At 41.0% G+C, this 24,051-nt stretch overlaps 1 protein-coding gene across 1 annotated transcript in view; it reads right to left on the bottom strand.

Annotated features, from left to right (window-relative positions):
* The window catches only part of LOC137889457 (SPRY domain-containing protein 3-like), a 41,086-nt gene extending 19,610 nt beyond the window's left edge, over positions 1–21,476 (bottom strand). The window contains exons 1-7 of the mRNA XM_068733324.1: positions 21,383–21,476; positions 19,381–19,508; positions 18,252–18,327; positions 14,360–14,484; positions 13,182–13,317; positions 12,870–13,058; positions 182–331 (exon numbers count right to left, since the gene is read on the bottom strand). Of these exons, the coding sequence (XP_068589425.1) occupies positions 182–331; positions 12,870–13,058; positions 13,182–13,317; positions 14,360–14,484; positions 18,252–18,327; positions 19,381–19,508 (804 nt within the window). The 5' untranslated portion in view covers positions 21,383–21,476. The remainder of the gene's footprint in view (positions 1–181; positions 332–12,869; positions 13,059–13,181; positions 13,318–14,359; positions 14,485–18,251; positions 18,328–19,380; positions 19,509–21,382) is intronic.
* Positions 21,477–24,051: the final 2,575 nt, after the last annotated feature.

Here is a 24,051-nt window from a genome sequence, read left to right as displayed (position 1 = left end):
TCGAGTTCATTGAGCTACACTGCCTAATGTACAATAGTGTGGGAAAATGGGAGAAAAGGCCAAAAGCAAAAAAAAAAACGTGCTTCTCTGTTGAATGTAGGTGTGTGTGTGTGTGTGTGTGTGTGTGTGTGTGTGTGTGTGTGTAGTTGTCAAAAGTTGTTCTTTTTCTTAGAAAGCTCACCCTTCTCGCCAGGCCCAGGGCGATGTAGCACTTCTCCCCAGCATCAACAATCTCCACTTCGTAGTAGTGGCAGCGGGTGGTGAGCGGCTGGCGGGCCTGGGCCAAACCCACGTCCATGATGCTCTTTCCTTTGCCAACATACTCCAAGAGCTGGAGAGGAGGTGTACAAACAGAGGGGGAGAGAAAGAAGGACGGGGGTTAATATGTTAAGAAATAAACCATGCAAATAAATAACACATTAAGATACAGAATCACACTCCAACCTGAGTTATTGACCAATTAACTCCAACGATACAGCTATAAATACTATTACCTCAGACGTTGTGGTATGACACGTCATAAAAAATAGTTTGTCTCAATCATAGCTCAGCCTAAAGTTTCTCAGTATCCCGGTTACTGCGGTTATTCAATGCTCCTGACCTCCTTTATTAACTTTATTTGGTTAGTCAGGCGACCAGGCCCAAAGGGCAGCAGCGATGTAAGTCTCTCTAAGTGGGGAAAGTTGAAATAGAGACAAAAGATTGACGACATCGCAGATCAAGCTTGGGCAGGATCCTCGAACCCAATGTTGTTACAGATGCAAGAGACTTAACCACGCAACCAGCTTTTGCAACCGTGTCCTAAGTGAGTGGGCACCGTGACAGATTGACACTTCCAAACCCCGTCAAACCCTCACTGAACCGCCCACAGTGGCTCTTCTGCAAGTATCAACAGCCGCTTGAGATTGCGTGTACAGTATGCGACGACAACGCAATTACTTTCACGTCTATTTTGGTCTTAAGCATCTAAACAGATGAAGATGGGTGGGTACAGGTGAGAAGGGGGGCAGCTAGGCAACCACAAAGCCTTTAGGCTGAGCAGTGTTTTCGTGCCATGTGTGTGCACGCATGTGACTGTATGAGCATGTGCGTAATAAAGAATACGCCCCCAGTGTGAAAGGCTAGCCTGACAGACAAGGTGGGGGTGAACAACATCACTTGTGTATTAATCTTTTGTGTTTAAGAGTGTGTGTGTGTGTGTGTGTCTGTGTGTGTGTGTGTGTGTGTGTGTGTGTGTGTGTGTGTGTGTGTGTGTGTTTCATGTACCAGCTACTTGAAGGACACACCTGGTGGGAACAGCTATTCAACATCTACATACAAAAAGTCAAGTGTCTCAATTAAGTTATTACCATTTTCCCTTTTTGTTATTTTCCGTGTTGCTTAGTGATACATCAAACTTAAAAACCCCTCAGAAACGAAGCTGAGGCTGTCAAAAAGTTCCATTTCAGTCTCTGAGCTCGATAAAAGTTTAAACACAGAGAACAGTAATTGTATAGCCATATTCATATATGTGGCTATATGTATACTGTATATATATATATACACACAAGATTAAGTTAAAGGGTAACTTCTGTATTATTTTTTTGCCTGGACCCTGTTGTCCCATGTTTTAGTGTCTTAAGTAACTAATAGGGACATTGTAATTGGTTCAGTATTGAGCTGCAGACGCCAGACAGGCTGCAATGTAATCGCTCTGGGGAATTCCTAAAAGTGCTTGTTTAGCCAATGACAGGCTCTGACTGTTATTTTAAGTTTCGGACTCTACAAAGAAATTAAATGTTTTTTTCTTTACCTTTTGCTTGTCCATGTTTGTTTGTTATTATTGTTACCAGATTGATGCAATTCTAAAAATATAGCCTAAACAATTTAGGGTGAACATTTCTGTATTTCTTCATATTGCAATATTTATGGCAGGAAAACAATAAAATGTCTGTTTTTATTTTTCCAATAGTGTGCCATTGTGCCAATGTTCGTGTAATGCATCCATGCTCCCGTTCACACATGACCCCATGCAGGAGAGGTTCCTGAACGTCTCAGGGAAAGACTGCATGTGTGAAAGGGACTTGAGGGACTTGACTCACGCAATTATTTTTATAGACTTAACTAAAGTTGTAAACCATAAAGTACAGGCAGACAGTACAGGGTGATCACACCTTATGAAGAGCAGTAAAGAGTCCGAGTTGGCTTTACTTAATAAACCAAAGCTTTTGTCTACAGTTATTTAATTCCAGCAGTTACTAGTTGTCCGTCTGGCTGCATGAAGCTGCAAAAATGCTGCTGGTAAAAATGTCACAAATGGGCCTTGACCACAGAATAAACACAATGAAAATGCCGGTAGACCTCAGCAGCAACAATTTGACATTTACGCTGTTAAACTTAATTAAAAGAACAACATTCTGTATTTGACCCTTCACTAAGTGATGCCCCTGGAACGCAGACTGGCCAATCACAGCGTAGCATTGGTCAGCTCCGACAGGGTCAAACATCTATACAGCTGTGCTCCGTAGACTCTCATGCAATCATTTCAGATGTTCTTCAATAGAAGCTGGTTGCGTGGATTTCAAGCTCGTCACGGTCAAACGTTGCGTAGTAGTGATACTCGTTACCCGGAGAGGTGAGACGGATGTATGCATTTCTGAAACATGACGATTCTGTGGAGCTAGCATTAGCAGAGTACGTTAGCACACCATTAACTAGCATTAGCACTTCTATGTTACACTAGCTGCTGAAGGTATACTGAATGTATACACATACTGCTTTTGATTTTTGGTGATTGTAAAAGGTGGTTCACTTTTAAACTATGATCTGCAGGCGTTTAGCTTTTTAACCTGCTGCTGAATCAGTTTGTCATCTGGATTTATCCATCAGACGCATATTGTAGATACCTTTTGTCCGTTTCTCTGTTAAAAGTGCTTTTTCTTATTTCCAAAATGAGATCATATTTATTCAGGGAGTGCGGTTAATGACAGTGTGGGCTCCATGGTAGCTCTGACAGCTTGACGGAGTAGCAGCGTTAGCCTCCACCTTCTTTATTACAGACTGCCCTTTCATGTGTACCCTTGAGTCTGCTGCACTACCACGCCTGGACATCAATAGTTCTTTTGGGAGACGAGGAACAGAGTTTCGGTGCGATGAGCATTCAATCACACCTTTTTTTTTTTTCTTTTTTTACTTGCTGCTAAGTAATGGAAGGAGGAGAGATGAGAGGGCAGGAACAAGAGAGACATAGCCTTGAGCAAAGCATGCCTCATTGAGATAGCTGACAATCTCCCTCTTTCTCTCTCTCTCACTCCTATAATTCTGAGTGTCTAGAATGGTAATGGTGGTGTGCAAGGCCGTGTTTTGTTGAGCTGCTGCCTGGGAAACAGATGTAACACCCAGAGAGTGGACCTGCCAATTTCCTGTCACATCTAATGAGGGAACTTAAAGAAAGGTGAAACTGAAATTAGGAGACCTCCTCTTTATTATGTACTAAAACACTTGTCAACCAAACTGTGATCTGATTAGACATCACGCAACAGCTGTCGAGTCCATATGACTCAGCTACTAACTTTTGTCTTTATTGCATTTCTATTTAGTTTTTTCTTGGATTTGCTTGTCTGTGTATTTTTTTATTATTTTCACTTGTGGTCCTTGTATAAGTGCTTTTTTTTGCCCCCTTCTCTTTCATTTCATGGTTCTGCAGATTTGTTCTTCAAGTAAAATTATGTACTTAAAAAACTGAAACATGGACATTGAAATGTGAATGATCTGGGCCAAACGTGCCACTTTAACTTTAGAAAGTATATGAGCTGGCCTTGTCCAGAGGCTGTGATTCTCATCTCTCAATTGGGTTGGATGCCCTCCAGTAGCTAAATCTGACTTGTCCATCAGTAACTGTTTTGTGCATAAAGCGACTGAGATGAAAATCCAGACTTTCCACCATAATGTCACAGCTGGTTACAGACACTCTGCCATTGCTGCTTTTGTAATGTGCCAGCAGTAAACTGGTGATGTTTGTACTGCCAAAACACTGTCAAAATGACTCTACTAAACCATGTCATGACTTTGTTTGTATTACCAGGAAACACATTAAATTGGCTTAAACAAAACTGCTACAACTCACTGCTGTTTATTCATTAAAAGCTCTGATATCTTGAAACAGAATTATGTTCAAACAAAAATGCCTCAAATCTATTTCATTTCATATTTCATATGTGAACAAACTTGGGTGTCCTTTTAAAAATAGTTCATCCAAAACAAATCATTCACTATTAACAAAAGCTTTAATTAACTTTTTCGATCACACGTGTAATGTCTCCGGTGATTTCACAGTTGCTATGCTGTGGGACTGACCTTGTTTTACTGAGCTTCAAAGAGGCATTTAGCACCAAAACAATATGCAGAAATCCAAAGACAACCTGCAATTATCATCGCACTGACACAGTAAGTGAGGTACAGTAAGGTGAACAAGTATTTACTGTGAGAAGACAAGATGGTATTTGCCCTGATGCAAACAGAATGCCTTACGGCAATATCCTCAACTGCAGCAACACTGTGTTTAAAATCCTGCAAGACAGCAAGGGACTACCTTTATTTTGCAGTGATCAGGTATGACACACTGGTAATGACATATGAAAACCACGAAACAAAGACCTAAAATAACATGCATTGTCACTCTGCAGGTTTAATCAATCACTTATCCCTCTGAGATTTCCGAAACCGGTAAAAACCAAGGCCCCACGTTGTTGACCTTCACTGACACCTCATCACTCACTGGCCTTGTGGAGCTTTTCCTCACCTTTTAATACACTTCATGTATTATCACCATCACCGCTGTTGGGAAGGTGTTGCCCAAATTAACTTGCGGCTCAAACGCCAACACGTACTGCCACCGGTGCTGATTTATTTGGACAAAGTCGTAAAAAGCTACAGGTTTAAAGTCGCCACTTTCGGAAAAAAACATTTTAAATAACACCAGAGGGGGACGCCATGAAAAGATGGCAAGCCATATAGATGATGAATAATACATTCACAGTAGTTTTTATACAATTTATATAAAATGTATGTATTTTAGGTGCAGTATTCGGGGAGATGAGGAATGTGTTTTATAACAATCGTCTAGGATCCAAGTCAATACTATGTCCAGAGACAACACCTTGTAAAAGAAATCTTTTACCTGAGCCAAAGGTGCAATATGCCAATAGTGTCTCAAGAGGTCCGGAATTACTGACATGAAGACAAAGGTAAATTCTGCACTAACAATCTGTGAGGAATATGTGAGCAAGTGAAGATGTCAGGAAGCGAAAATGTGACCAAGTTCAAGAAAAACAGGTAATGCAGGTTTATTCAGGCGTATTCTTTACATTTAGTGTCACTCGCCAACGCAGATTGTGCATCCTTGAGCTCTAACAAACATGTTGAATGCGTTTCCTTTCACAGAAAACATTTGCAAACCCACGTGATTTCAATTCAGCATTGTTTGTTTCAATGTTCACTCGCTAGCGGTCGTCTTCTTCCCCTTGCCTCCACCTGTAGATCAGTGCAACGGTGTGACACCATTGGTAGGACGGCGTATTGCTTCACCAGCAGGCGCACACACGCATGTGCCTCTTTATGCATGGGATAAACAAAATGGTGACCCATACATAAAAAATCTGTAGAGGTAGAAATCTCCACAGGGAAGCTGTTCAGTCAAGAGAATCAAAAACGTTCAGAGTTGAGTCACGGGAAAAAAAGTCTGCTGCTCAATAAAATGAGTATATTCTCAAAATGTAACCACACATCGGGGCTACAGCAGTAATGGAGACACACAACATGGAGAACATAAAAACTGCAATTGGTCAGCTTGGGTTGCTTGTGTTTAGAGTGACGACAACATTTAAAAAGTGGAAGAAAGACTGGATAGTCTTCTCCATCCAGCAAAGCCATTACTTTGCAGACCTTCTGTTCACCACCATTGCAGAGCTGCATGAATGATGTAACACGATTACAGCAATTGCACAGCGGTGGTCTCCTTTTTAGAAAAGACACAAGGCAAAATGCAATAAGTTATTAAATATAACTCTTGTTATACAAGTATTGGTGGCTGGTGACTCAAAAGGAATCAACTCAAAAAGACAGGAGGAAAACAACCCACCGGGGTCATGTTGTTTTACGATCGTTGATGATTTATCTCTACTTTGTTAGGTTAAAATTAAGCAGACAAACAATGTCTTATAACATTTCTTAAAAAACATCACTGCGTTATCTGTATGGGAATGAACCTGCTGTGAGCCACAGTCAACTATTAATTATGCTTTACTCCGGTCCTCTTGTGTGACACAGGACCACTCTGCCACATCAGCCTCCACTCAGTCAGCCCATTGACTTTCCTTTGGATTATGTTATTCGTAGTTTCCTCCTTTCTCACGCTGCTCAGTTCAGAGAACTGGAGGCAACCGCGACGGTGCCGCCGCTCGGCCTGGGAGGCTGCAACCATAACAACTTAATGGGAAAGTTGTGAACTTTCCTCCAAGAGCAGTGTCATGGTGGGATTCTTGACTATTGTTTCCAAAGGAAGGAAGGAAGGACGCAGGCAACCTTAGAGGGGCGTTGGTACAACAGCTGGCTCTGGCAACTGGAAGAGGTACAATTACTTGACAATGATTGGTGCGGTTCAAAGGAGATGCTCTGGTGAGGATACAGCAATGTGGAGCCAATTTGAAAAAATAAACAACAAGTTTTGTGCACCTCTACAGCCCCAAAAAACAAACGTGTTTAAAATACATACATCTTGAAGCGTCGGGGGAGGGGTGGAGGAGGGAGTGAACGTGAGATGTGAACAGTGAAGGAGCACCGGTACACTTGGGAGAACTGATAACTGCAGACTCAGGTGCTGTCCACTTACTTGTCGGCCCGCTCATCCGCAGCTGAGGGGATTAAGTTGGTGGGCACGGCAACTGCTGTGACAACAGGAGGCGGAGGATTGGATGCTCGTGTTCGCACTGAGCCGCACGTACGCAGTGGAAAGCCAGCCAAAAAACAGCAGAGCACGAGAACGGTGGCATGGGGATTTTTATCAGACATGTTGTTTGCCTAAGACACGTTCAGCTGACAGTAATGACAAAGGTAGTGGGGGGGGGGGGGGGGGGGGGGGGGAGATCCCTCAATGTGTGCGCATGAGGTAATCTTATACAAATCAGTAAGTCAGATCACTTATAAAAGAACATCTAATGTATTGGTTCTCAACAAAAGCCTTCAAAACTATAGCCAACATATCAATCACATCTTTCTGTTAGTGTTTGAGGTGTCAGCTGACTGTTTGTTAATGTCGTATATTCAAAATGATGTTTCTCTTGTCCATTAAACGAGTAAATTACTAACCAGAATAACTATAAAATCTCTTGGTTGAAAGGTAAACGTCTGTTGTTAGGCGTTGTGATCACATTCAGCCATGAGGCACCATTTAAAGCTCTACTTTGGGTTACTGTTAAGCTCTTTGTAACATGTTTTAAGAATTGGGGGAATAAACTGTATAAAACATGGACATAGTCTCAGTGACGTCATCCACAGGTTTCTAAAGACCCGTTGTGAAGCTTAAAGAGGGGGGCTCTGGCCGCCGCCATCTTGGAAGAGACGACACAAATCTGTTCTCTGATTCACTAAAACTAAAAACCTTAATCTGACTGACCAAGTGTAACATGATCAGCATTACATTTCACTTTCATTTTGTTACTGTAAAGACTCTGTCAGATTAGGGCAATCATTATTATTGTTAGGAAGAAGTTAACTTGCATGAGATCATTTGTGGTTGAAAGATTGTAACGTCCATAAAGAAAAACGAAGTAGGAGTGTGTTTTTCATATCTTTCTGAGGCTCTGTCAGATTAGTACATTTGTCAAATCCCCACAGATGGATGAAATACATAAAAGTTTATCCATTTTCATATTGTTAAAAAAAGTGGTTCTCCTGTATTTTGTAGTAGCTGTAAATATCTGACCCTCTAATCTTAATTACCATCAATTTATTATTAAAATAAGGTATATATTTACTTAGTACAGGCCGAATTAACAATGGGTGCAGTGTCATTGCACTGCAGAGAGATACACCTTTATTTCAAGTGGAGTTGCTATTTAGGAGAGTAAATAAATTGAGGATACCTGCTGCTTTTGCAGGCATCACAAGTTCATGTTATATTTTGCATAATGGCGGACCGGCTTTCATCAAGCGGCAAGTGAAACTCTTTACAGGCAACACAGAGCCAACAAAGGCACAGCCATCAAATTAAAATTCACTCCATTTACTTCAGTTTTCCACTCAGAGCCATGAGGCCAGAGTATTCATTACCCTGAACAAATGGCCTTCAGATGAGTGATTAAAAAGTTGAAAAGGAACTAAGAGCGTAACAAAATAAAATGGACGATCAAAATAAAATGAAGGAGACCAGAGTAAAAAAAACACCAACCTCCCTGAAAGGGAACATTTTCCTTTTATACTAACTTTATCAGAGCACTTTCAAGGACAACCAAGATTAAATGATGCAGATAAACACTTTAGAGATTGAATACGGGGGGGGGGGGGATTATTTGGCAAGGCAGGTGTGATCATAGCGTTAAGAAATCTAGGATCAGTCACCCACCTATCTAAACAGGAGTGCCCCCACCCCCTCCCCCCCCCGACTGTAATGTAAGCATTTCACAAAGACCAGTCACTACCATCACCATTGTGCACTGTGTATACTGCGGCTAGGCACGTCTCAGAACTGCCTCATCAAAAGCATACCAGTCAGAAAAGTCATTTATCTTGCAGTAATCTTTTCCGTCATCGTTAACAATCAGTAAAGGGGGACAGCTATAATCCGGAACTGTTATTATCCACACTTATCAAATAGCAACGTGTGAAAACTACTTCCCTGTTTGGACCAAATGTTTCGTGAGGTGAGTCGAAAACAAACTGCCGAGCAGCCAGAGACACGCAATTCATCTACGGCAACTGAATGATGGATCCGTAAATCATCGGAAACCACCAAGACTGGAAATATCTGATGAGTAGCCGCACACTTGAGAAAGGAGGAAAAATATATTTCCATGCTCCTTAAAGTATAGCTCACAGCTATGAGCTTGACAAAGTAAAATGATATTAAAATCCCAAAAGAGTTGTTGGGATGAAGCAAACGGTAAGAGAGGAGAGAAGGAAACAAGGAGAGAAGAGAGGAAAGGAGTATGAAGGAGAGAGGAATAAAGGGGGAGAGAAGAAACAAGAATAAAGCAGAAAAGGTGAGGGGAGAAGAGGATAAAGGAAAGGGGACAAGAGGAGAGGAAACAAGAATAGAATAGGCAAAACAAGGAGAGGAGAGGAGACAATGACCAAAGGGAAGAGAATAGAGGAAGGCAGACAAGTATAGAAGAGGAGAAATGAGGAGAAGAGAGAGAACACAAGGATAGAAGGAGAGAAACTAGGAGAGGAGAAACAAGGAGAAAAGAGGGGAAGAGAGAGGACACAATGATAGAAGGAGAGAAACTAGGGAGAGGAGAGGAGAAACAAGGAGAAAAGAGGGGAAACAAGGATAGAAGCGGAGAAATGAGGAGAAGAGAGAGGACACAATGATAGAATGAGAGAAACTAGGAGAGGAAAGGGAAGATGAGGATAGAAGAGGAGAAATAAGGATAGGAGAGGAGTAAAAAGGATAGAAAAGAGGAGAAGTTAGGAGGGGAGACAAGATAGAAGAGAACTGAGGGGAGAAGAGAGGAGAGGAGACAATGAAAAAAGGGTAGAAACACAGGAGAAAAACAAGAGAAGTGAGGAGAGGAGAGGAGAGACAAGGATAGAAGAGGATAAACAAGGAGAGAAGAGAGGAGACGAGGATAAACAAGAAGAGAAGAGAGGAGATGAGGATAGAGAAGGTGAAACAAGGAGAGAAGAGAGGAGATGAGGATAGAGAAGGTGAAACAAGGAGAGAAGAGAGGAGATGAGGATAGAAAAGGCGAAACAAGGAGAGAAGAGAGGAGATGAGGATAGAGGAGGAGAAACAAGGAAAGGAGAGTGCTGTGTTCAAAGATCCAAAGTAGACACTTGGAAAACTTGAGACAGTTTTTGGTTCAAACCACAAAATGAAATGAATTAGAAGTCAAAACCAAAAAAGAGATTAAGTGAGACCACCTTGAGTCTGACATGTTCTGCCCTTAAAGCATAATCTTACCTCATATTAATCCTGCTACTCAAAGGCTTCTAGTCTTCCAAACAAACCTTTTCTTTCCCTTTACTTCTCCTCCTCCCTTCTTTTCATTTCCTCTGCCACAGTTTAACTTTCTATCTGTTGTTGCACAAACTTTCTCTGTCGTTCCAGGAAGCAGCTACTGTTACTGTTGTCCCACACCCTTCCCCCGTCTTCAGCGTCTACACTAAATCCTTGTACTTGTCATAACTTGACAGCCTTATCAGTTTGACTATTATCTCCCGCTTAAACCTTTACAATATATCACCGCATATTGGATGGTAGCATGAGAGAAAGCTCGAAAGAAAGGGAGAGAAAATAAATCACTGCTGAGCGGAGCATGCAGCCCGGCACCCCAGCTGTGAAAACCTCCAATAACACGAGAAAGAGTAAAAGATTCCTCAGAGTCCCGTTACTCCACTTATTGAATTTTTACAACCTGGTGGACCGCCAGGCACTTGGCTCCACCAACACATTTCGTGCCATTGCCACTCCTCGGTCCAGAAAAACAGAAGAAGGGAGAGACAGACAGACGGAGAGCGAGACAGCTGGTTGAATCATCCTTCTCACCCACAGCTCTCTGCTTTTATGATCTCTGTCTGCTTTCAGGAAAGATGATGGACTCTCTCTATGTGTGTGTGTGTGTGTGTGTGTGTGTGTGTGTGTGTGTGTGTGTGTGTGTGTGTGCGTGTCAGATGATTGTGTACCACCGCGGACAGATATGTTTATCACATAACCACATACGGGAACCACACACTCAGCCTGTCCTCAATCGCTCCGGTGTCAATGAGAGACCTGCCTGTAGTTTTGTGGTTTTGAAAGTGGGTGTGTGGTGGTGGGGGGGGGGGGGGGGGGGGGGGCTCACACCTTCACATGGAACAAAGGTGCCATAGTTTCACTACTGTAAAGTGGTGAGAATACAGTATTGTGATACCACCGATGACACGGTTGTTGCCAACAGTGAATTCCATTCGAGTGGCTCATAACAGCGTCCGAGAAAACAGCCATGAACCTGAACTCTAACCGTCTGGCCCAAAACAGCGACAAGGCCAAATATCAGTCAACAGGGTTCAGAAATACGGGGGAGCTATGAGGAGCTCCGCTAAATGAGACACAAGCTTGCCAGAATGCCTAATTTGAGAAATTTAGGGGAAGCTCCACAATACTGTCATTTTTGGTGCCAAAAAATATATATATAAGCCAATAGTAAAGCACTCGTCAACTCACATATTCCAATGCTGTCTATTCATGTGTGGAGCCACATTCAACGCACGTTATTCATTAAAAATAATAGTCAACGGGTGAAGTTAACAACGCAGTTAAAACAATTCTGTTCAGAGTGAAACATGAAGATGAATTTAGCAGCGAGATCTCAGTAATATTTAAGAGTCTTTGTCAGATAATAAACATTATCAGTGTGTGATAACCAATAATGACATGTTGTGAAAGTCAGTAGCACATTCTCAGCCTGGATGCATAAACACATAGTTCAAGTTGTTGCTAACGTCTCATTGGACTTTTTACAGCCAGGAGAATTATCCTTCTGCAAAATCCAAAACAGTTTTATGAAACTATCTAAGAAAATTATGACAAAAACATGAACTAGAATAAGACAAACAGAAACTGAGTCCGCTGACTAAATCTTGACTGAAACAAAATAAAACAAAAAGATACTTTAAACCAACTTCAATTAACTAGACTAGACCTAAAAATAATGCAAATTTTCCAGGCAAAACTAAATCTTTTTATATTTGCCAGTTCAGCCATCGATAGCACCACTGTACATTATCTTGCCATGCCACGCTTTAATTATATACCCCAACATTTTTACATTCTTTCATTCACTTTGTGAGAGAGAGAGAGAGAGAGAGAGAGAGAGAGAGAGAGAGCAGCAATAGCAGCTAACAGCCTTTCTTGCATTAAGTACAGTTGTCAACAAAGAGGGATTTGCTGAAGAACAGGCAGTTGAAGGATCTTCTAAAAGCACAAAACAAACACGGGGAACTGGTAGCAACCACTCAAAAGAGCCACTCTATAATCTTTCCCATTCAAAAGACAAAGCACTATATATATATACACATACATATACATATATATATATATATATATATATATATATATATATATATATATATATATATATATACATACATACACACATATGTGTGATGTGTTAGGTTTCATGTACAGCGTCTCTGTGTTCACACAACAGGGAACGCAGATAACCACTCATATACTAGTGTGCTACACCGATATTTCTGAAAATAGTGTTTAAGTGATAAATCATGAAGTGAACTGAGAATATTACAAAGACTATATACAACACGGGGCCTTGATCTTAAAGTGGTAGCCTGAAAAATGAATAAAATATGAATGAATGGTTTGTAGTTTGTTTGGCTACTGGTCAGAATTGGCTCTGGTAATGGAATTAAGCCACACAAAATCGTTGATGATTGAAATAATTGCTACTTGTAGTCCTACCTGGAACTGTATCTCGCCAGAGGCCGGATCACTTTGGCAATTTATAACTTGTACAGTAATTTGGCTGCTGAGTGATGCGAGCAAGACTCTGAATACTCGAAACACTTGCAATATTTGCACTTAACTAGGCTAGACACGCATCTCTGTTCCCCAAAATGTCGGCGTATTCCTTTAACCGTGAGAAAAACAACCTTTGGGGCCCTTTTTTTCTTACCGTGCCGCTAACCCTGACGTCAAAAAGCCGCCCCCAGTCATCTTCATGGCTGTCCACCATCATCATACTTTCATCTTCCTCCAGGAACCACTCTGCCTGCAGGTCAACCTTCACCTCCTCCCCCATGGAGTGCATCCCTACAGCGGGGAACAGCCCCTCTGCAGAAACGGGAACCTCCACTGAGCCCACCTGCAGGAGAGAGGGAAGTGAGGAGACGATGGGTGAAGAAACGCCAGACAACATCATGCGCACAGACAGTTCTGCTGCATGCTTGACATAAAGCATGATAGAATTCGGATTCAAAACACCTACCTTGTTGCCATTTTTGGTGAAAAAGACTATCGTAAAACCTGCTTCAATATTTTCTGAGTGTATTCCACAGCCAATGCGGTCACCACGAGCACACTTTGGCCCGAATTGCTGTCCAACAGGGTTGCCATTGTATAACCTAAGAAGAGGGAAGAGATAAATCATTGTGAAGATTATCATTTTCATAACAGACGGCAATAACTCATTTGGTCAGTTCTGTGTTCTCTCCTGCAAGTTTTTTTTTTGCCGTGTCATCACCACCATTCAGATTTATTCATACAACAAATGTGTTTATGATTTAACTGTTTATTAGCACCATATAAAAATACTCTGTTACAAGTAACAGTCCTGCATTCAAAATGTTCCTTTAGTACCAAAGTATTGGCATCAAAATAAACTTAAGAGTGGCCTACATCATTGGATTATAGTTATTGATGCATTAATGTGTTCGTCACTTTACTGTTGCAGCTGGTAAATGTGGAGCTATTTGAAAAAAAAATGTATATACTTAATAATTAGACTATATACTACTTAATAATACATAATGGTTTATATATCAGTTGGAGAATATGAATCTGCAAAGTAGCCTAACTAGTAACTAATATCAAATAAAGGTTTAATATTTACCTCTGAGGTGTAGTGGAGTAGTATTAAAGTATTTTTAAATAAAAAAATGGAAATACTCATGTTAAGTACTTTAAAAATGTACTTTAATACAGTTTTTGAATAGTCTAAATGTAACAAGAGCAAAATAATGTTCTTCATAGATCTAGTCCATTCATATTGCTCTCAAAGTGCACTAATTTGATGCATTTAACTCTAAAATCTTCGGGGGGAGCATGCCCCCGCGGAGACCCCTAGACGGTCTGAGCTCAACCCATCATAGTCAACAAAATCCTGTGGGAAACACTGAGATTTATAGACTAAATGATTACTCAAAATGAATCTATATACATAGAAAGAACTCGAAAGTCAAAGCCCTACAAATAATAATTATGCATCATCATCATTTTGCCAAAAGTTCTATTTCTGTGACCAACAAGTTTTATGCTGGTGAAAAATGCAAAGAGACGGCAGTTATGTGTGGACGGAGCCCCAACTGACCACAATCCATTTTCTCAAAGCATGCAAGAAACCAACGCTGCACCGTAGCGAATAGATAAAAGTGTGGTTTGACTTACTTGCCGTTGTCAGCATGGTAAGCTACAGAGTATGGCAGCCAGCCAGGCTGGTGGTCCAGCCTGTAGAATTTAGGCACCAGGCCCACAGCAATGGTACCCCTCACCCCTGTGTCCACTATTGTCACCTAGAGAGAGAGAGAGAGAGAGAGAGAGAGATAGATAGATAGATAGATAGATAGATAGATAGATAGATAGATAGATAGATAGAGAGAGAGAGAGAGAGAGAGAGAGAGAGAGAGAGAGAGAGAGAGAGAGAGAGAGAGAGAGAACACTGTAACTACAACTGAGGCACAAATTAGCGGATTTGAAATGATTGCCACACTTGGAGCAGACCTTTATAGATCTTACTCTCTCAAAAAAGCATGAATTTACAGCCGAGAGCCAAAACACAGGTCATATATTCCCCCTTTAATGAAAAACTAGACTCAGGAAAAGAAGCCCCCCCAACTAGAAAATGCCTTTCTTTGACCTCAGTCTGTGTGGTCGCTGTGGGTCTCTCCCAAATCCCGAGAGTCTGACTCCCTTTGCGGGTATACAGAGTAAAGTGCTGATATACATACCAGGGCTCAACATTATGGCTTACCCGATTCCCCTGGGCAAGTAAAATGCCATGTCGGGCTAGTAAATCTAGCAACTTGTAAAAAAAAGAATTAAAAACATTGAATTTTGTCCAGGATGATGGAAGAAGCTAAGGAGTGGCCCTTCTTATTTATTGTATTTGTGTTATAATATTGTCCAGAACTTTGTTGAACTTGTGTTCTATTTGAATGTTCTCTCTAAATGAACTAAACTTGAGCCATTTCACTTTCTTTGTGCACTCACGAGAACAAACAAAGTTTGTAAGCTGAAGAGCGATCAATCATTCCAAATATCCTGAAAACAGGAGTTTAGTTGGCCGGCGTTAGAGAGGACAAAACGCTAACGTATCGTTCAGTTTGACAGCAAGGCAGATAAAACGTGACAAGTAACGTTCTTTGTTAAGATAAAAGACAGATAAAACTGTTTGTACAGGGGCAAGTCAACATTTATGTCAAATTAAATTCAAATCAGTGTTGCAAAGCTCACAAAGAAATAACTAATTATAAGCATTATTAATATTAGAAGAGTGCAAACTGGCCGCATGTTCTGATGAATAATGACTAACAGGTAGAGACAGGACTGTACAAAAGCCCCTTTGTGCACTCAGGGATGAGAACATCGGAGTGCAGGAGGCACATTGCTGTGGGATCACTGACACACACTTTTTAATGGACTTAATGAACAGAGAAAGTAAACTACATGTCATTTACACGCAGCTGTCTTAAGTTTAAAAACAACCGATCTGCTTTTGTGTCCAACAAAGCAGCAGCAGTACACGGTTCACTGTTCAGTTTGTTGGGTTTAATTAAATCCAAGACAACCATGGTGTGGAGTAACTCCAGGAGAGTTTGATGATTTATGGTGATAATACTGTGTACTGTGATACTGGCCACAATAACAACAATAACCGCCTCTCCTCTGACATAACGCCAGCCTGCTAGTGAAGCCCAATCAGAGCCAAATGACACACACACAGACACACACACACACACACACACACACACACACACACACACACACACACACTACCGAGCAGAATTAGGTGAGAGGTAATGCAGGCAAACACAGGACAACAGCCCCATCCGGTGTGAGCCTGCTTTCTTTATCGGTGACGTGTCAAAGTCATTTTTTCCCCCCAATCTAAATTGTCTTACTCTTCATCATTCCTTGGAATTTCTTCCCCCACTTATCTGCCTCCCTCCTTCTCTACCTCCCTCTTCAGCTCAGACCCCCAAATCGCTGCTCCTGCATGACGACACATGTGAAACCAAACTTCTTGGGTTTCTCTGACTAAACATTCCTTTTCAGTCCGGCACTTAAAGATTAACTGCACACACATACAGTGTCGACAACATGTTTTTTTTAACTCTGAATGATATGACTGTACTTTGACGAAAGACATCAGTGCCGGCGTTAATGTCGCTGGTGTTACCAAATTCATAATGGTTGCAAATGGCTTTGTAGCATTTAAAAATCCCAGCACAGCATAAGCCTGTTCTCTCCTTTTGTTGTTGTGAAATTAAGCCATCAGCACATTACAAAATCTGCTGAATCAGTGTTATTAATTACCTGGCGATAGCAATGTTCTTTCCTACACTGTGACAAGAGAGTGTAGATGAAGCATTAAATAGTTAAATTGTTCTCTAACGGCTGGCTAGTTAGCCATTATTGGCCTTGGCAGGTCCTCACTGCAACATGTAAACTGTTAACAAACCTTGTGTGTCTGTAGGATTTGGATAAAAGTTACAAAAACATGTGAGACGAGGAAAGAGCAGGAATGTGCCGTTAAGTTATGCTGATAGGATTTTTTTCCTCAAATCAATCTATTAATGCCGCAGATGTTCAGCTCGAACAGATGATAAAACTAGAGATCGTGCAGCAGTAGTGACAGAGGTGAAATGGATTCCTTATGAGAGCAGAACAAGAAAAAACACGAGGATAGCAGTGACGCATACCTCGAAAGGAGCCCGACCTTTATCAGCACAAACGCACCCAAAATTTTTTATAGATATCTGGGAAACTGACAGCATGTGCGTCACACGGTGGAGAATAATATAGAATAAAAACTCTGGGTAATGAACGCAGCAAAATATACCAGGCTCCAAATGTGATTCTCATTGAAACATGAACGCTGTTATCGTTAAGAGGTCCTTGCTGGAGAAGGAGAGGGAGTGATCAGGAGGTCAGATGAGGATTTGACATCACATTTAATGAAAATGGTCACATCTGGCACATATCTGGGACAACTCACATTAGCCGCGATAAATAATGTCAAAGCGCATTGTCGACCTGTTTATAATCTCGCTGAAGCAGATCTGAAATGTTTCAACATATGTCTAAAGTGGCGCTTCTCGTCTCAAAAAAAAAAAAAAAAGGAAAAAAAAAATTCTGAAAAGAACAGTGGAAGAAGTAAATCATTTACGCCGATGCTGCAGAGTCCCGTCTGGCTCTATTTGCAGCTCAGCAGAATGACGCAGGTTTCGCAGGATAATGCACAGCCCTAACGTTTCCTTCTGACGCCTAAAAAACCCAGACGAGGAAGTACATCCGCCTCACCTGTCGTCTCATAAACACACGTCACAAGGCCTGCTCTGACGTGCACCGTCGACAAACATGCTGGCTCATAAATAACACACTGCAGCCCTCGACGCCTTATTTATGACTAACTCTTGCAACTTTCCCGTGTTAAATCCCCCCCCCCCCCCCCCCCCCAAAAAAAGTTTTGCCTCACACTCTTCTGTATAAGAACCATTACAACGGTCTGACACAGATCTGCTTTATAGATGTCCGATAGTTTCTGCTGCTGCCAGTCTATTTGCCCGTCTGCAGAAAAACTGTGTGTGTTAGAGTAATCTCTGTGCTCAAAGATACCACCTAACCCACACACCCTCTCCCTCATTCCAATGCAGCTCGGACATTCTTGAGGTAGTGGTTTTGCACTGGTGAACTGGGACTGTAGGGGGGCACTCAGAATTTAATATGAAGTTGAGAAAATTGTCAGCCATGGGATTCCAGGGGATAAAATTGCTGGCTGGATGGTAAAGCGATCTTGGGCACACACACACACAGGGACGATGGTATGTGGTAAGCCTATCACATTGTGAATAATCCCCCACCCCAGCATTTCAAAATAAATGATGAAAACAGTTATTTTCTAATGACTACCACATATCCCAAGAAAAAGTGGATAAACAAAAAGCAACAGTTAAGATAGCAGCTGAAAACAACATATTTGAGACGCTCAGGCCTTGCAGATCAGCTACAATAACAACGTTAGACGCTAACTTACAGCATCACGATCAATGAGCCTTACCTCAAAGTAGCAGTTTCTCTTTGATAAAGGATGGCCTGCCACATAGCAACCCACCTCCTCAGAGTTCCCTTGGTAACTAAAAGAGAAGAAACGACAGGTTGACAATAGGTGACTTCTAATAGGTCCAAATTCTCAGAAGCACATGTTGAAGAACAACCTCATCTTCTCATCGGAAGATTGTCGAGGCACCATCTGTAGAATCAAATGCACCAGACGTGCAACAGAAACGAGACTAAAATGTGTTCCTGTTATCAACAATTACAGGACAACGAAATGATTTAGAGTTGCTCTTTAGCATGATGATTAGAGGAAGATATATCAAATGACATGCACATGGTTATTGTATTATTACTGTTTTATAACATATGATGTCCTCCAGCTTTATGTGATGTGCAAATAAAGATTTTCCTGAGAACCACTGAAGCTTCTGTGTCGATGTTTGAGAAGAATACTGTGCCTGTCATGTTATGCTGACCTAGAAACAAGCCTCCATTGACAGTGTTTCTGTGGTCGGCAGTAGACTTGTTTAGGTTTATTAATATGGAAGACAAAACAAATGCGAACACAAACTATGCCCCTCAAGCTATCTGTCTTCCATCCACCACCATTACTCTCAAGTCATATTAACACCATATTCTTACACCCAAACACACACATTCAAAGTTTTGAGATGGGTACTACAAACAAAGTATTCCTAGCTAGGAATACCCGTCTGATCTGTTGGAGCAAAGCAGATACAGACCGTGTTAAGTCAATCACATATAGATTTTTACTTTGGGAAAAAGAGGGCATCTCTTCATCTGTGCATTTCTATACTATACTTCTACGGTGTGGTCAGCATGTTGATGCATAGCAACATGCTAAAACTTCACTTCATTCTGAGCCCTTTAAATGAATAGAAACACATGGTCCATACGAATGATTATAAAAGAAGAAAACATTTCCGTCTAATATCTTGCTAAACAAGATCTACACAACAAAAAAAATATTCTAAAATGTGTAATAAACCCAAAATACCACAAACAAGTTTTGCCACTCCAAAAATAAAAAGGCCGCCAATGAGTCGGCAGAGGAAGCCAAACGCAATATAACACAGAAGCATCGTACAGCCGTGCATTGTAAGGCGGACCTGATTGTGTCTCCATCCTTCTGCAGCCTCATGTATCGTTCCTGTGCAGGGCGCCCATCCCCAATATCTCTGATTCGACGTCTCAGATTCAGGAGGCATCTGTGGTGTAGTACATTGATGTCATCCATCTGAAGGAAGAAAACAAAATGTGACAATAGGGGGAAAACAAGTGGCACATTACCACAAGTTCAGCAGCAATGTTTGCTGTTTGTTGACCGAGGGAAGAAAAACACAACAATGTATTTTAGATTAATAAATGCAAAGGACAGAGAAGCATTCAACAAAAGGAAAGGCATTCCATTCTGTTAACTCAGCGCTTGAATACTGCCAATACACAGCAGAGTACTACAGTCAGCTCCAGCACTGGTGGGTCCAAAACTAAAATAGTTTGAGGGGACATTTACGTGTAAGATGTCTATGTGTCTGTTGAAAGTTATAACATGATTATATTTGTTTACTGACTTACCTAAATGGGCTTTTGTTAAAGCAAATCACTGATAAACTGCAACTAACAGGGATTTCCTCAATGAAGGGATTCATTATTTGTCCTATAAAATGTCCGAAAATGGTGAAAAATGCCCATCACTGTTTCCTAAGGCCTAGTGTGACATGCAACAGTCCAAAATCGAATTATATACATTTTATAACAACAAAGAACAGACAAAGAAAATGAGCAAATCCTCACAATTGAGAAGCTGAAACTAGGGAATGTTTTCCATCGATCAACTAACTCGACAAAACAAGAAATGGTTTCTTCTGAAGATATACATTATTTAAAAACTGATTTTGCACAATTAACAAGCTAACAAGACTACTAACAAGCTATACATGTATACTGCATTCATGTATTTGTACAGCCTCATTTTCACTCTATCCATATATGTTAATGTACACAGTGCATTATGAGGTTTACCACTATTATTGTAATGTTTCATTCACAATCATAAATAACGAACTTATCAAGCTATTCTCTCTACATCTCTGATTTCAGAAAATAAATAATGAATTTATCAGCACTGCATGTTTATAACCCCCGATGTGAGGTAATTATATGTGACGTTCTTCTTTGCTGTATTTCTTTAAGAAAAGCTATTAAAACCTTCAATATTTCTACCGTGTATGACATTTTTATTAACTGATTTATGATTACTGTCCGTGCTCTGTTCCCATGACATTATCTGTGTAAGTATTTGTTTTATGTTTGACATGCAGTTTGCCAATTAAACATCAAAACACAGAATTAATAAAAAGATAAGATGAGATGATGTCAACTCATGTGCCAATGAAACATGTATTTGCGAGACGAAACAGATGACCAACCCCAGACCTCTCTCTCTCTCTCTCTCTCGCTCTCTCTCTCTCTCACACACACACACACACACACACACACACACACATACACACACTAAATGCATTGATTGTAACGACCCCTCTATGCATTGATTGTAACGATCCGGTTGCTTCTGATTTGGGACGTCGTTCAGTGACGTTGGATGATGTAGTGAGGGCAAAGTAAAACACGTCCAACTGCCACATCGTGTCCCACATTCTCTCAAACCCCCGTTCAGTTATCTTTCTAATTATCTAAAAGGTATAAATCGATCCAATATCGAAACAAAAAAACGTCAAAGTGCCGCAGCGAGAGGAAGGTGGGCGTGCCAGTGTTTACATCTAAGGAAGCTGTGCTAACGATGAAGCTAACTGAAATGAAGCTAGCATGAATGTTCGGGCAGTTAACCGTCGTTATTTCAGCTGAAAACGGGCTCGTGGCTTAATGTCAATCAAATAATATTTTTAAAAGGCATTTATCCACTCGTCAGTTGGTGACGAGAGGTTACTTTAGTCTCGAGGCTACACATGGGCTAGCAACAGTAGCGCCTGACGTTGATGTGTTCTCTGAAGCTGGGGTTCGGTGCTTAGCAAAGAGGGAGACTGTTCCTAAAAATGGAGCGCAGAACAATGATTTATTATAGGTGTCATCATCGATAATTCCATCGCTTACCTGTTATTTTGGCGGCTAATACGACAGAAACTCACTTTTTTGCCTATCAGCTATCCATAGCGCCTCATAAAAAAAAAAAACTTTGGAAACTAGAGTTCGGCGCATCCAAGTGACGTCACACCCTCGATACTGATACAGCCAATCGTATCGAGCTCTGAGGAATGGTGACAAGCTTTCAGCCAATCCTGTCGCTCAGATTCTGTGCGCGAGTGTGTATGTGTCCTATTTGGACTTTGGGTCCTATATGACGAATTTACCCACATTTTTAAACAATGTAAATATTTAGTGGGTAAGATGAATCCTTTCAAACCCCACTTTACGGACCACATAAAGCATTGCCCACTTCCTGTTTGCAATGAGTTTCAGGCAGTGGTGGAAGAATGGGTCAGATCTTTAACTTGAGAAAAAGTATCAATACCACAACTTAAAAAAATACTCTACTACAAGAAAAAGTAGCCAACATAAGTATTAACATCAAAATATAAAAGTACTTTTTATGCAGAATGGCTCACTTCAGCATCATATAATTGATCACTAAATTCTAATTAGTGATGCATTAACGTGTACATCACTTTAATGTTGTAGCTGGTAAAGGTTGGGCTAATTGTAATTAGTTTATATTCTGCTGGGTAGCTTAACCTACAATAATATATTATAGTTCTTTAGTTGATTTATATTTTGTATTAGTAATCTGAATCTACAAAGAAACTAAAGCTGTCAAGCACAGTGGATTGAATAGTGCAATATTTGCCTCCAATATGGAGTGGGGTAGAAATATATAGTAGCATAAAATGGAAATACTCAAAAGTACAAGTTAAGTACTTGAAATACAGTATGTTCTTACTGTAGTTGCATTCCCCTACTGGTTTCATGATCCTAAACTGAAATGTCAACAGCTTAACAGAAGCTCAGGGAGATACTTCCCAACAGGGCAGAGCAGTGTCCCATCACAGGGTTTTGTGTGGATTCTGGTTGCTATGTTGAAGTGGCAGAAAAGAGACTCTCTGAGCCAGCTGGGATAGACTTCAGCCGGAGAGGCAGAGAGGAGGAAGAAGCTGAGTGGCTGGAGGAGGAAAAATTAAAAATCCAAGGGCAGGGTGGAAAAGAGAGCCCCCGTTGGTCTGGCGTGTGTCTTGGAACATTCTCCTGATACGTGGAAACAGACTAGCTCGCAAGCTAATGGGAACACAAGACGGCAGGTGATTTCAGTCCTTCTTGCCAAGATTAATCAGAACAACAGGCTGCTGATGGCAAGGCAGATTTTGGCCTCATGTAGCCCTGCATTCCAGTGGGAAGTACAGGCCAGTTGGTATGTCTGTGTGTGTGCTCTGCCATGTCTGTACTACTACTGCTGGAGCAAATTACCCAGTGTCGGGCAAACTGCAGTGTGTGTGTGTGTGTGTGTGTGTGTGTGTGTGTGTGTGTGTGTGTGTGTGTGTGTGTGTGCGTGAATGTCCTGCTTATATTGAAAGTACCATTACGAGTCAGCATTGTAAGATTGCAAATTCTGTTTGTGCTCTGTGAAATACTCATTTAGTTTTTGGTTTTTTTGTATCATGTACATGTTGCATCTGTCCACAGAGCGCCCATTGCACCGAGGCAATGGAGGAGACAATGAGACTCCAGATACGAGAGGAATTCCTCAACACTCTTTAATGGTCTTCTGTGCAGATCCTTGACTTTGCTTCCAATTTCATTTATTCTTGCAGTGCCATAATGTGCTGTGTGGATAGCAGAGCATCATTACTAAGTGGTAAGAGAACAAAAAACAAACTCAAATAGAACTACATAGCTTACATTTTATAGTGGTTATAATAGAATAAACCCTCTGTAAACTTTATCAGAACTCAGAACTGGGTGTTGGAGAATGCCTTCTAAAGTATTCTAACTGCATGTATAATTGAGTATAACAACATCATTCATATATACAACAAATAACCTGTATTCATATTCAGAATACCTTACAGAACAGTGCTGACATGACAGATCAAGTGTTGTGTGTTGAGTAGACAGGTGAAGGACTTAGTCGTGATCTTTTGAAGATGGCGTCAGTGTAGACAATCCCAACTGGCTGAGTGGAGCGATGGATTGCGTTATTAGCTATTTGGCTCGGGCTGGTCGATGTGCATTCCTGCTAAAGTGAGCCCGCCTCCTCCTAATTATCCAGATGATTATTCCTCCAATTCAAACAACTGGTGAGTGAAATCCTTCATTGCCTTCACACTTCAAAATGTTATATAGTCTCTGAGGACCGTCCATATCTTATGGCTGCTCAAATAGAAGTTTACTGGATTAGCCTCCTTAAAGAGACAATGCATTACATATCTGACTCAGCAGTGATTTGATTATGCTGAGGCACAGTGTCGGTTAGTGTATGCTACATCAAGTAATGCTACACTGATATTTGATAATATACTAAGTGCATTCAGGATATTACTGACTTCATTTCTTTTCCCCTTTGATATATTTGGCATACAACTCATTAATTCAACATACACTAAACTTTGATGTATGTGTTTCTGTTATTTGACAAAAAAGACTCAGCTGTATCATTGCATCTTTGTCCAGGGTTTATTCTCTAAAGAATCCAGCGAGGAGAAATTACACAGCTGTGGATTTCCTGTAGCGAATGGCATTGCAGTGGCGAGGCTGATGAACGCACATATACA

Source organism: Cebidichthys violaceus, unplaced genomic scaffold (genome assembly GCF_023349555.1).
Source record: "Cebidichthys violaceus isolate CVI_PGR_0920_01 unplaced genomic scaffold, fCebVio1.0.p SCAF_6, whole genome shotgun sequence".
NCBI lineage: Eukaryota > Metazoa > Chordata > Actinopteri > Perciformes > Stichaeidae > Cebidichthys > Cebidichthys violaceus.
The sequence above is the reverse complement of the archived record's forward strand: the minus strand, read 5'-3'. Positions and strand labels throughout refer to the sequence as shown.